This window comes from Amphibalanus amphitrite, unplaced genomic scaffold, assembly GCF_019059575.1.
Source record: "Amphibalanus amphitrite isolate SeventyFive unplaced genomic scaffold, NRLGWU_Aamphi_draft 000414F_arrow, whole genome shotgun sequence".
Classification (NCBI taxonomy): Eukaryota; Metazoa; Arthropoda; class Thecostraca; order Balanomorpha; family Balanidae; genus Amphibalanus; species Amphibalanus amphitrite.
In genome coordinates, this window is record NW_024881908.1 from 255,598 (window position 1) to 270,041 (window position 14,444).

Genomic DNA, 14,444 nt, shown 5'->3' on the forward strand with positions numbered 1-14,444 from the left:
GGTTGAGCCGAGATGACGTGGGGCCGACATCTCTCCTCTGTCAACCCGACGCTCAGCCGACGTCTCCCCGTCATCAACCCGTGTCAACCCGAGCCCGACATCCCTTCGCTACCATCTCGACGTCCAGCCGAGGTTCCTATTTCTCCAGACCATGTCAGGCCGAAATACCGATTCGGCGTATGCTAGTGCACATTAGCCGTTTTCACGACGGGCTATCCGGCGAGTGCACCTAATTTGACCAGATCTGCATCTAATCTCTTCTACAGCAAATATCTTCATTTTATGGATTTATTTCAGCGTTTTAATCGATGATGCTCTCTGATAATATGACAAAGCAGGCATATAAGCAATTAGTGCAACCCTAGCTGATAGCTACTAAGAGACACACTGAACATAATTTGACCAAATCTGCACCTAATCTGCACCAGATGTGCACCAAATGTGTACCAGATGGCCGTCGTGAAAACGACTATTATCTATACGTTTCCAGACTTGTTATGTCAGTTATGTGATAAAACCGAGCCAACATGTGAAATGACGGTAGACACATAGGTGTCGATTTGTATACTTTTGGGGGTGCCCGGGCACCCCCAATGCTGAGTTGGGCACCCCCCAAGGGGCTCTGGGCACCCCCAACCAAAGTTGGTACTGGCATCACAGTTACGATTCTTTGAACGCATTGTTTTCTCTAATTCATAGGCGCGGGAACGGGGGGGGGGGGGCAGTGGGAAGTCGGGGACAGTTTACCCCCTCCCCCAACTCTAGGGCCGTGGGTGCGGTGCCCCCACAGATTTCAGACGGAATATATCGCACTTTTTTGCCAATGTTTTCTTTTTGATGAAAACGCCAAGGGATGAAAAATAAGTGGCCTAAAACCGGTGAGAAAACTAGATTTGGGTATACCCTAGGTTGATTTCAATTATGGTGTGCCCCCCCCCCCCTTCTCCAGTCTGAAAGTAGTTCCCGCGCCCCTGCTCTGATAACCGTACATCAGAATGCGTTGTAAAAAATGGAAACAATTTTTCGCTTTATTTATACCAGACAGCAGCATTTGGTAGCCAGCGACGCATTCGTGCCGCGTCAATGGGTTTTCGGTTCCGGACGTCCTGAGACCTGAAGTTTTGCTTTGAGTGGCGAGATATTCTTTTGGTCCGAAATATCATGGTTTAACCTGCGCACCAACGGGGATCCGCGTTCCGCGCCAACTTCACACCGACGCACGGTAGGCGATCGGGCCGGTCTAGCCTCGCGAAACCTCAAAGACACTTTTCCGAAAGTTGGAAAATAACGCATACTAGTCGACAGAAAATTCATCAAATATTACGATTAGTGCATTTGCATAGCTCAGGAGACATTTTTTCGTCGACAAAAGTATCGTTAAAGACAGCGTTCCGTAACTCTTCATAAGGGGATAATCACAGCCGATTTTTACGCTCTTTGAATATTTTGCGGAACGATGAAATTGCTAGGTGTTGAGCATCCATTTTGCATGGAAAGTGAAATTTAGATGTTTAGACGATTCCACCATAGAAAGCAAGTAGACAAAATCAGTTAAAATGTCTTATAATTAGGTTAACTTTTTATATTTTTTTCTACCATTGAACATTACGTTCACTGAATTAACCAAGCCCAGCAATAAAGTTTTACGAGGATGAACTGAAAATAATGCTGTATCGCATGCACTAAGACACTATCTATTAGGGGAGCCAGTGAAAATTTGCAGCAACTTGCAGCCCTGGCATCCAGACACCTTTTTCTTCTAAGGGTTGGCCGTGCTTGGTGCACTTGAGCACAAGTGGTAAATGCCACAAAGGGTGTTTTCGCGATAGCTAAAAACACCCAGGCAATAGAGAACTGCAACTTGGCATACCTGACCTTTGATGCACGCCGAATCTTGTGACACCAACCGCACTCTCAAGTCAGGTCAGGTCACTGACCTATGACGTCATAACTGAACCTCTACACGATCCTCAGATGTCGCAACCTTGCAACGCTCTCAGTGCCAGAGTAACTTTCACAGGGAGGTGAGACTTGCAGGACTTAATGTCCCTTCGAGGTCTTACAACTTTTATATCTCAGATTTTTCCTAAATGTCACATAAAGTCAGGTTGGTCACGTGACCTCACCTATAAGTCAATGGGGGAAATATGAAAACTGTTATTTTGGCGCCAGGAATGATATTCAATTGTCTCAAGTACATGGAATCGTTACTTCATGCACTCCTTGCAAGATCTGATGCTGCATTTTTGCATTGTTGACCTTGCATGACGTCATTTATGACGTCACTAGGGTCATACGAGTTTTTCGTCAATAACTCCAGATCAAATTGAGCTAGAGAGTCGACAAGGTCACCAATGGACTCCGGAAGACCTGCCGAATCGAATGATATGCGATACGACCTCCTTCGACCAACTCCGTGATTTGAAGACCTCTCACCTGACCTTGACTCGAGGTCAACACCTTACGGTGGCCTCACCTGAACAAAAAGTATACCATTCGACGCGCCTGAGCAAGGCGAACACGACGATGTCAAAATCGTGGTTCTGCGGCCATTTTTTGCGAAGTTATTTAACAAAAACCAAACCCGCTGCTTGGGTCACGTTATGAAATGGGGCCTTGCCGGGCGAAATTTACGCTGTTTCATGATATGTATAAATTGGTAGGGCATAATCGTTTGAATAAAAAGTTGGTTTGGGAGCAATTTTCTGCGGAGGTACACACCATTTTAATGTCCTACCCAGCTCATATCGTCATAAATTTCGACCTACCCTCAAAAGAAATCATGCGTTATTCGAGCCGCAATTAGGCAAATTGCAAGCTCACCACAGAGCACAAATCCTAAAAGAGATAGTCCTTTTTTAAAACATATGCTCATTGGATATTCAAGAAGGTTGCTCCTAAATATCGTGGTTCTAGCTTCAAAAACATGGATGTTATAAATGCCGATAGGTTTCGCGAGGCTACACCGGCCGGATCGCCCACAGTGCGACGGGGGGCGGATACCTGCTCCCCGTGATATCAAGCGAACGAAGCAAGATAGAAACAAGCGGTAAATGGCATGGGATACAAACGGACAAAGTCTACAATTTTTACTGAGGTCATTTTCAGGTCAGGTAAAAAATGACGTCACCGGGGTAAGCAAGTCAAAATAGCGGCGCTTAAGGTAGACAGTTTTTTCACGAATAACGATTGAAGTACCAATGTCTGTCATACCCACACCCAGTGGCTGATTGCTTTGAAAATTTCACCGATTGATAAGGCCGACAGTTTGTACAAAATGTATATCTTGAAACTTCGATACCGGTGACCTAAGGTCAGGTCAATTTTGCCACATCCCCATTACCTATAGGCTATAAATCCATGGGATAATTCTTCGGAATGCTTGAGACGAGGCATTAAATCGCCACGCCATATGTGGAAGGCTTTTGGTGTCAATACATACATACATACATACATACATACATACATACATTAGTATCACGGATGTTAGTTGTCGGACTTTCGTTCCCGTCTTGAGTTGAGATGTTAGTTTCACAACATTTCGGCCAGTTACTTCTCCGGCCGTCGTCAGTTGTTCTTTGGTCCATAGAAAGATCTTGGGTGTTGGTGGCGTTGCGCCGTACGCGTCATACCTTATCGAAAGCTCCTGTGGTCAGCGGGAAATGATCTAGGGTTGCTCCGGTGATAGGCGGCAGTTGTAACCAATATTCCACCGCTCGAGGAAGACATAGCGGCCAGACAAACGAACATCTCACCTCAAGACGGGGACGAAAATCCGATATCTATCATCAGTGTCAATGGAAGGAAATTAAAATGCGTTTTTTTTCTGGACGGACGACATTCTGAACACTTCCAAACACCTATTAACAATTCAACATGACACACTGAACTGGAAAATGACACCCGACGTGAAAATGACGTGACCCTTCCTTATATCCCTGAGGTCATCTCAGTTCACAAAAGGGAGCCAACAGTTTTTCGTTAATAACTTCTGGTAGGCGCATGCTAGAGCGATGATCGACTGAACGGATCGACTGACATGCAACATAACCTTTTCCGGTCAGGTCTTGACCTTGACCCGGGGTTAAATTTCCAAATGAAATTTCAAGGTCAAACTATAGTTTATTCGACGCGTCTTGATAAGAAGAACATGATGGCTGGCAAAATAAATGCCATGACTTTCTCGAGTAAAAAGCTATGGCAGAAAAAAAAACTTTTTCATAAGTGGCTATTACTGGAGTTTTTGCCCTCTGGAGAGTTTATGCTAAGCCGATGACCTGAGGTCAAATCTGAGGACTACTTTGGCGAAAGAGCGTTGAAAGAGCTATCGAATGCTATCGAAGCCATCGAAAATTGATCAACACGAGGGCACTACTGAAAGTTTAATCGTGATCGGGCGCAGGGGCGGATCCAGGGGGGGGCATCTGGGGGCCGATGCCCCTAGCCTATCGAAAAATGCCGCCCCTCCGCCGCCGAAGGCGGCGGAGGGCGGCTTTTTTCCATACGTGATGAAGTGCATTTTACGGAAATGACCCGCATTTCTTTGAAGCTCATTTCATAATAATCTCTGGTAGTAACTATCTGAATTTATATTTAACCCTCAGAGTATGTCGCTTCTCTCCCTGAAGTCAGAGTGCCGCCCCTTAATTCGAAGTACCGCTACTTAAAGTCATATTGCTACCCTTTGAAGTAGTAGTGCCGCTCTCGGAAGTCGAAATGCCGCCCTCGGAAGTCGTAGTGCCGCCCTCTGAAGTCATAGTGCCGCCCTCCACAGTCTTCGTGAAGCTCCTTGAAGTCATTGCGCCGCCCTCTGAAGTCATAGCGCCGCTCTCTGAAGTCATAGTGCCACCCTCTGAAGTCATAGCGCCGCCCTCTGAAGTCATAGTGCCGCCCTCTGCAGTCATAGTGCCGCCCTCTGAAGTCATAGTGCCGCCCTCTGAAGTCATAGTGCCGCCCTCCGCAGTCTTCGTAAAGCTCCTTGAAGTCATTGCGACGCCCTCTGAAGTCATAGCGCCGCCCTCTGAAGTCATAGTGCCGCCCTCTGAAGTCATAGCGCCGCCCTCCAGTCTTCGTGAAGGTCCTTGAAGTCATTGCGCCGCCCTCTGAAGTCATAACGCCGCCCTCTGAAGTCATAGTGCCGCCCTCTGAAGTCAAAGTGCCGCCTCTGAAGTCAAAGTGCCGCCCTCCGGTTGTCCCGAAGTGACGAGATATTTCCCACCCAGTCGGAGTAAATAAGGCGCTTCAAATATTATCCAGCATAAAATTAGTTGTTGAACCCGGTGTCAGACGAATTTGCTGTTTCACTTTCTCATTTTGGCGCCAGTGTTTACACGGCCAATAGCCATTCGTCTTATACCTAGGGGAAAGTGGGTGTATTGTGCCCTCCTAACCAATTGCGCCCGCCCACATTCCCACGAATTCAATGGCATGTTAAGCATTTTGTTTTCGAAAACATTATTTTCACCACTGGATAGTTCCTTTTATGGCACAAGCTCTCCGATGAAGCCAATCAGCAAGGCTCATTACGCCATCAAAGATATTACGGCGTTTTCTTAACTTTTTTGCAGCCTTTTGAACCGTTGGCTATAAAAATAGGCGATACATGTGTGATTTTGAGAGTGATATTTGGAAAGAAAAATCCTTTTTTCATTATATTTCACTGAAACAGTAAACATCCTTCAGCATCTTTATGGTAACTTCTACGCTTTTATTAAAAAGTACCTCAATTTTAATTGCGCCCATGGCAATTGCGCCAGGGGGGCGCAAATAGAATAATGGTGTAGCTATTGTATCACGACAGTATGAATGCATCATTAACTGATTGCAATAAAAAAGGAGTTTTATGTCAGGCAGGGGAGCAACCCGCCATCGTCAGTCCAAAAATTATTTCTCTCATCGAACTTATAATGTAGCTGCCATTTAGGCTATGAACTTACGGTGTAATTGACGAAATACGGCATTTTTAACATGGACTCAGGCGTGAGAGGTGACAGCTATGATACAAAGTTAGAACTGATGTCAAAAAAGTTGTAGAAGCAATAAAAAATATTAATTTTGAGAGAAACGATTGAAAATATAACCGTCTAGGCGCATACGTTCATAGGTATACATCTAGTCGGTTACATCTAACGTTTTCGTTCCAGTTCACAAGCATACCGGACACAAGAAAAGTTATTTACCTGCGCAAAAAAACATCGCAATTTATATCTACATTTATTATGTATCGAGCTTGATTCACATAATACATGTTCAAGTAAGCCACAATGACATAGAATGCCGGAGTGTATGCATTCCGTCTCCTTTGCTTAGCCATGTTAAAGGATAGGGCGCAATTGGATTCTAATTGCGCCATCCCCCTGGCGCAATTTACAGCAGTTGTTGGTAAATGCGCCCTTTTGCATGTTTCTGAAAAAGCAGCTGTCAGAAGCAAACGAAACATTCTTAATTGATCGGGAGGCTCTTAAATCGTAGCCAATGAGTTCCTCTTTAAAATGGTTACCAGTGCATGCTTACATCTCCAGTGGTTTTCTTACAATTAGCGTTTTTCCTTAAGGTGGCGCAATTCACCCTCCTTTCCCTATAGTAGGGCAGGTCATCAAGTGGCGTATTAATATGTTGGAAAGGGGAGAAGGCCAAACATGGGAATTAAGAAGGGGTCCTATCTTAACTTTAGGGGCCCCAGTGGTAGCCTACTTTACCCGAGACCGGGTGCGGTTCCTAGCCAACTTTGCCAATTTTTCCCCTCGCATCCGTAGCTCGTGAACCGTAAGTGTTACAGCGTTACGGAACAATGCATTTGATAGATCCTTGGAAGCTTCCACTGCGTTGTCCTTAGATTCGAGCTCAGTTCGACAATTTGGCCCACACTGAGAGCAAAAACTGCCAAAATAGACGGATCTTGCAGAAGCTGTTGTGTCTCAACGTCAGTTACGGTACGTTAATGTTACGTTTTCACATACTTTACCTTGAAGTTGCGTTTCAGCCAGATTCTGTATTTCTTTGCTCGAATAAGTATGACACGGATGAATTATTTCACATTTCACCATTTACAGTTACACAGTGTTCAGGTACAATTCATCGCAAACTCGCTTGGTATTCAAGATCAAAGTTATTTCATTCATTTCTAGTTCAAGTTCATTCAAATCTCCCCGCTCCTCTTTTTTCCCAAATATCTAGGTCAGCATACCGAAATATTATCGCGCGCGCGTGAACTATGTAGTTACACTCTTCATCTAAAGGGAATCCGTGACACCCTCCCCACACGTGACCGGTGGCGCTTAGCTCCGGTGACCCTCCAACAGATAGAGCCTTTGAACCGGCCGCCGCCGGTCACCATCAGCTGTGCGCAGGGTCGCCGCCCGTGCGCGCCCGTCCCGGCCGGGGTGTAGCTGCTGGATGACGCCAGTCTTCCAAGTCAGTCGGTTACGCTGGTCGCCCTCGATGAGCACGAGGTCCCCCACACTGGCCTCGTTGGCATGTGAGGCATGCTGGAAGTCCCGCAGGTTTCTCAGGTACTCCCTTAGCCATCGTCTCCAGAGGTGAGACGCGACGGTGTGCTGGTACCGCCGTCGGCTCCTCAGGTCTTCCTCACTTTCATCTGACGTGTCCCCCAGAGGGCATCGTAAGAAGTCGACTGGACGAAGTGGACGCCGGTCATCGGGATCATCGTTGACCGCCGTGAGAGGGCGGGCGTTAATGGCGCTCTCGATGCCGCACAGCACGGTCTCAAGTTCCTCTCTGCCGAGCAGCGCCCTGCCCAGTGTCCTGCGAAGTGCGAGCTTGGTCAAGCCGACCATTCGCTCCCAAAATCCGCCCCACCAGGGGGCTCGTTCAACGATGAAGTGCCAGGCTACTCCCTCGGCGGCTAATATCGTAGCCGCTCCCTTGAAGTTTTTTGCATTGTCGCTTAGCAGGTTCCGAGGCTCCCCTCTGCGCGCGCTGAATCTGCGATAGGCCTTGATGAAATCCTCAGTTTTCTGGGAGGAGACCAGCTCCAAATGTAGTGCTCGTGTGACGGCGCAAGTGAATACCGCGAAATACAGCTTGTCCACTTGGTGACGTGCCGTCCCCCGGACGAGCAGAGGGCCTCCGAGGTCGACTCCGGTGTAGCTGAACGGCCGTGAGGGGCGTGTCCGGCTGCTCGGCAGCGGAGCCGACACCTGACCGAGCTGCTGAGCGCGGAAGATCGCACAATTTGGGCAGCGACGCAAAGCTGCACGGACGACCTGGCGGCCGCGCAGTATCCAATACTGGTCCCTCAGCGCGGCTAGCACCTGCTGAGCGCCGGCGTGGCACAGTCGCCGGTGCATGTCTTCGGCCAGGAGCTGCACGAGTCGGTGGTTCGAAGGCAGAATGACCGGATACTTCTCCTCTTCACTCAGAAGGGACTCTTGAAGGCGCCCTACCTTCTTCAGTATCCCACTCTCTAGCGCAGGAATCAGACATCGTAGACGCGAGTTCGAGGGCAACGCCCGCGCTTCTTGTAGTGCCGTTATTTCCTCATGGAACGTAGACTGAGCAGACTTAATCCAGTGTTTCATCGCTTCACTGATTTCTTCTGCGGTGAGCGGCCCACATCTCTTGTTTTGATTTCGGCAGTTGTGAGCCCAACGCAATATCCAGGCAGTTACTCTCAGCAGGCGGCTCAGCGTGCTGTGTCTGACTGGGTCAAAGAGCTGATGATCCGTTCCCTCAGCGCTGCTGATGGTCGGCAGTGCCCGTTTTTTCTCCTCTTGTCTGCACTCCTCTGGCTCTGGGTCGCTGCTCCGGTCCTGAGGCCAGCTCGATGGATCTTGTGTAAGCCACTTAGGCCCGTGCCGCCAGAGGTCGCTGTTGAGGCGGTTTGCTGGTATGCCCCGAGAGGGCAGGTCGGCGGGGTTCTCGTGCCCGGGGCAGTGTCCCCAGTTCTCAGTAGCACTCACACCCTGAATCTCTCGGATGCGATTCCTCACATACACTCCCCACCTGTCGGCGTCACTGCGGATCCAACTGAGAACCACCATAGAGTCGGTCCATAAAAAGCTGTTCTGTGGCGGCACTGTTAACTGCTGCTTCACGTAAGTCAGGAGTCGTGCACCGATAAGAGCGGCGGTCAGCTCGAGTCTGGGTATGCTCATTTCCTGGCTGGGTGACAGGCGCGACTTGCTGATAACTAGGGCCGTACTTGCAAGTTGTCCCTGATTCCCCGTCCGGATATAGGCCACAGCTGCATAGGCTTCCTTGCTTGCGTCACAAAATATATGGATCTGGTACGGGCTCTCTGCGGTAAGCCCATAAGATCTCGGCACACTGAAGCTGCCCAGCTCTCGCAGCTCGCACAGCCACCTTCTCCACTGCCCTTGTACTTCTTCCGTGACGGCTTGGTCCCATCCTCTTCCACTTTTCCACAGGCTCTTCAACATCATCTTGGCTCGTACCAATAACGGAGCTAGGAGGCCCAGGGGATCATAGAATTTTGCCGTTATCTTGAGGATCGTTCTCTTCGTCTCCGGGAGAGAGCTTCCCAGCTGAGCGAGCTGATCAGTCATGATGACTAGCTCGTCCGTGGCTGGGGCCCAGCTCACCCCCAGCACCTTCTTTCCTTGGTAGGGGCAGTCTCCTAGCTGCTGTGGATCGACCAGCGACTGGAGGCTCGTTGTCCACTTAGTCATGTTCATCTGGGCTTCACTAAAGATCTCCACTGTCCTGTCCCTCACTCGGTGAGCCTCTTCTTCTGAACTGACGCTGGTGATCAAGTCGTCGCAGTAGATATCTCTGAGCAGGCGGTCGACCAGTTCGCCGTCTGACGACTTGAACAGGTCAAGATGCTGTCGTATGGTTGCCTGTAACAGGAACGGCGAAGCATTCACCCCAAATACGACCCTAGTCATTCTGTAGGTCATTGGCTCAGGGTCCGACGCGCAGCTCCTCCAAAGGAACCGCGTGACGTCACGATCGGCCGGATGGAGTGACAGTTGCAAAAACGCCTTTTCTAGATCCGCTGTCAGACCGATCCTGTTGAAGCGAAACCGTAGGAGGATACCGGTCAGATCTGCGATGAGGTTTGGACCAGTCAGAATAAAGTCATTGAGACCCCTTGGATGACCGGCAGCCGCGTCAAATACCACTCGGACCTTCTCCTTCTTGAAGACGCCGTGGTGTGGCAGCACGTGCACAGGACCGTCTGGCTGGACCGGCGCCTTCTCTGCGTGCTCCATCTCCAAGTAGGCTTGAATGGCGTCATCGTATTCTGTCAAACGTCCGTTCTTCCGAAGAGAAGCCTCGCACGCTTTCAGTCTGGCTAGCGCGTGCTGATCGTTGGTTGGTAAGCTCTGGGCGGCCCCGTCTTTCCAGGGCCAGCGGTTTTCATAGCGCCCGTCAGGGAGACGACGGCAGGTTTCCCGGAAGTGACGAAGAGCTTCTTCGTCATCTTCTTCTTTCTTGCTCACTCCACTCACTCCAGTTGAACTGATGCCGATGCCTTCCAGGTTCCAAAGATTTTCGAGCTCGTCCCTGTGATCAGCACGAATGAAGTTGGCCATCACTGGGGTGGCACTCTCACTCTCCGACTGCACCCGCCCGGCGAGGATCCAGCCAAAGTGAGAACCCATGGCCACTGGCCCATTTGCACCCATTTTTATTCTTCCATCGATCACTTCCCGGTAGTTGTCGAGTCCGATGAGAATGTCAATCTCCTGACTCATAGAACTTCCATCCGACCGCTCTGCTAGCTGAAGCCCGTTGAGATGGGGGTACTTCTGAAGCTCGGTGACCAAGGCTGTTGGAGGCGCGGTGCATATTTCTGGCACCTCGTAAGCCGCTATAGTTATGTCACGATTGTTGTTCGCCTTCAGGGACAGTTGCACCTTTCGTGTCAGACGTGACTCCGTCTGGCCTCCGCCAAAGGTTTCCACTTTCAATGGCTCGCTGCTCAGAGCGTGGCAGCCGAGCTCGCGGGCCACCGCCGTTCTCACGAAAGTTTGATTGCTTCCCGAGTCGATCATAATCCGCACCATCCTTGAGCTGCTGTCTCCATTTGCTTTCACTCGCGCCGTCTGCATTAAAATCTTATCTTGTTTGGTATTACTTGCTGCCGTCACGGTGGCACTTGCTTCTTGATCCGATTGGAAGGTTGTTGTCAGAGCGGCGGCATCGTCCATGGCTGACGAGGTCACCACGGCGGCGGCGGCGGCGTTGACGGCAGCGCTGGTCGAGCCGCTGCAGAGGAGCGCGTGGTGCCTTCCACCGCAGCCGGTGCAGCGTGACTTGCCAGCCGCGCAGTCCGCCGCGCGGTGGCCGGTCTGAAGGCACCAGTAGCAGGCGCCAGTACGCCTCAGTCGGTCACGCTTCTCGGTCACCGTCCAGCTTCTGACTCTTCTGCATTCCTCCGCCGGATGCGGGAACTCGCAGAAGGCGCAGCGAGGCGACTGCTCCTGACGAGCGGCTCGCAGCGCCGTTGCTGAGCCGTGAGGGCTCACTCGTCGTTCGGGTCGAGTTCTTTCCACAGGAGCGCCCGACGCTCTGCATAGGCTGTAGAATGAGCGGCCGTGTGCGTCCGTGTAGGTTGCTGCATAGGATGCTATTTCTTCCAGGTCGTCCGCCCCTTTCTCCTTGATGTAGACTTGCAGTGCTCGCGGACAACACTCCAGGAACTGTTCTTGAATCACTAGGTCGCGCATTGCCTTGAATGAGTGTTCAGTGTTTGTCAGGTCGACCCATCGAGTTGCGTAGTTGGTCAGTCGAGTGATGAACTGTCCGGCCGTTTCATTTGTTTCGGGTCGTGATTCGCGCAATTTCTTACGATACCCCTCGCCGGTCAGGCCGTATCTCATCAGAAGGGCCATTTTCAGAAGATCGTAGTCTTCAGACTCTTGCCTGCTTAGTCGCGAATACGCATCTAGAGCCCGGCCGGTGAGCAGTGCGCTCAAGTTAGCCGCCCATTCTCCCCGTGGCCACTGGTTCACCTCCGCGATTCTCTCGAATCGGTTAAGGTAATTGTCCATGTCATCTTTTCCGTCATCAAAGGTCGGTATCTTTGGTCTTTTTGCCGTTGATCTGACCTCCGTGTTCCTGCTGTCTTGACTCTCTCTGTTGCTTTCAAGTCTCATTTGTTCAATTTGTAGTTCGTGCTTTCTTTGCTTTTCATTTTCCTCACGCTGCCTTTGCTGCTCATCTCGCTGTTTCTCCTGTTCTTCTCGCTGCCTTTCTTGTTCTTCTCGCTGCCTCTCTCGTTCTTCTCGCTGCCTTTCTTGTAATTCTCTCTCCTTCTCGCGCTCATCATCTCGTTGCAGTCTTCTTTCCTCTCGCTCCATGTCTTTATCCATACGTTCTGTTGCGAACTTGAGCGCCTCTTCGCCTTGTAACCCATAGCGGGTCGCTAATTCTAAATACTTCTCCATGTCGTGTCCTGCCAGGGTCGCCAGTAATGTTGTGTCTCAACGTCAGTTACGGTACGTTAATGTTACGTTTTCACATACTTTACCTTGAAGTTGCGTTTCAGCCAGATTCTGTATTTCTTTGCTCGAATAAGTATGACACGGATGAATTATTTCACATTTCACCATTTACAGTTACACAGTGTTCAGGTACAATTCATCGCAAACTCGCTTGGTATTCAAGATCAAAGTTATTTCATTCATTTCTAGTTCAAGTTCATTCAAATCTCCCCGCTCCTCTTTTTTCCCAAATATCTAGGTCAGCATACCGAAATATTATCGCGCGCGCGTGAACTATGTAGTTACACTCTTCATCTAAAGGGAATCCGTGACACCAGCATTTGTTCCATTTCTTTACGTACTATGCATATATCTACTCACTCCACGTATGGTAGGCACAGTTTTTACCGTAATTGTGTCTCTCGTATCGAGAGGCGTTAAATTATCTATAGTATGACCTATAGTCAGTTGCATGCTCTAACCGAAAAAGGTCATGCTGTACATAAACTGATCTGTGTTGTTGGGCTGAAGGCATTACATAATACACTCTTTCATCACTCTACTATGTCTTCTTTTAAAGTTATTGTTGAATTTTTTGGTGCCTTTGGTGACCTTTCTTGTGACTTCTACAGGCTCCTGCATAGACCGGTAGAGGCCACGCTGGTCACTGAGAGGTCACGCTGGTCATAGGTCGGTCTCTAAGAGCTCCATGTCGTCGACCTCTGAGGACCCTGCACAGGCTTTGGAGGCTCCACATCGGACCCTGTAGATCCTATCTCCGGTCTTAGATCCTTGAGGGCTCAAAATGGTCCCCGAGAGCCCCACGTCAGCCTCAAAGAGCAGATATCGATCTGCCTAGAGTCTTGCGCTGGTTGAGGGCTGATACCCTAAGCTTTAGGAGGGTCCAACTCGGGCTATGAATTCCTCTGATGGCTCCATGTCGCCCTCCAGGGCCTCAGTCCGACCTCTAAGGCCCAATCGTGCATAAGTGCTGAATTCTGCCTGTCGAGGCCTTCAATGTGGCCTCTGATGGCCCAGCACCAGTCTATGAAGACCCCGCGCTGGCTTCTGAGGACTCAGCAGTCAGCACCAATCTCAGTTTTCAGAAGACAGAGGGCCCCACGCTGGCCTCAGAGTGTCCAACGCTGTCCACAGAGGGCCCCCACACCGACCAAAGAAGGCACCAGGCCCATGGCCTAAGAGGGCCCAAATTGTCATATAGGGCCCTATATGGCCTCAGAAGGCCCTACCCCGTTGGTCTCACAAGGCCTACGTGCGGGCTTTTTAACGCCACACGCCCCCTCACATTTGGCCTTTTAGGGTCCCCAAAGCGGCCTCTGAGTGCCCCATGCTAGCCTCCGAGGGCTCGTCCTGGGCTTTCGAGCGCCTTACGCTGGCCTCTTAAGTCTTAACCCCTCGGTAGAAGTAGGTGTACGAATACTTATGTTTGGGCAGAAATTTTGTATCCTAGCCTGTGCATGTTACATGCGGTGTATACGGTATATGTATGTTACGTGGTGTCATTCTGGCTTCTGAGGTCTGGTTTGCCCCTTAGTCGAAATTCATTAGCCAAGACCCTGAGATACAGTGCCGCCCTCTGAAATGAAAGTAGCTCCCTCTGAACTCGTAGCGACGTCCCTGAAGCCAGTTTACCCCCTTCTTAAAGGTAGTGTGCCAGCTTTCCTGGACCGTATGAAGTTAATGGCCCAGATAAGGAGAACCGGATTTTTAGAACTTATCCATACCTTCAAAACTCATGGAAACGTCTTAGATTCTTCAAATTTAGAGTACCCCAGTGCTAAATTCGCCCCGACGGGTTGTCGGTCGTACCCCAACCACATTTCACACCACTATGAACAATAAATGCACACACTGAAATCGCTATTACCGATAGGCTCATCCAATCAAGTTTCGATAAACCCGTTCATCATCATCTCCTGCGGTTTCGAACACGCCTGTTAGGTGGTGCGGTAGACCGCGCCCAAAGCCAGGGCCCCGGTAACGTGAGGTAGCCGAGTCGGGGCAGCGTGC

The 14,444-nt window shown here is 49.9% G+C and overlaps 1 protein-coding gene across 1 annotated transcript; it reads right to left on the bottom strand.

The window, feature by feature from the left end:
* Positions 1 to 7,277: 7,277 nt before the first annotated feature.
* On the bottom strand, positions 7,278 to 10,196 carry LOC122390889. Its single transcript, XM_043384318.1, has 3 exons — positions 10,113 to 10,196; positions 9,564 to 9,821; positions 7,278 to 9,119 (listed from the first exon to the last, which is right to left on the bottom strand). Exons 1-3 carry the CDS (start codon positions 10,194 to 10,196, stop codon positions 7,278 to 7,280), a joined length of 2,184 nt encoding a protein of 727 aa, XP_043240253.1.
* Positions 10,197 to 14,444: the final 4,248 nt, after the last annotated feature.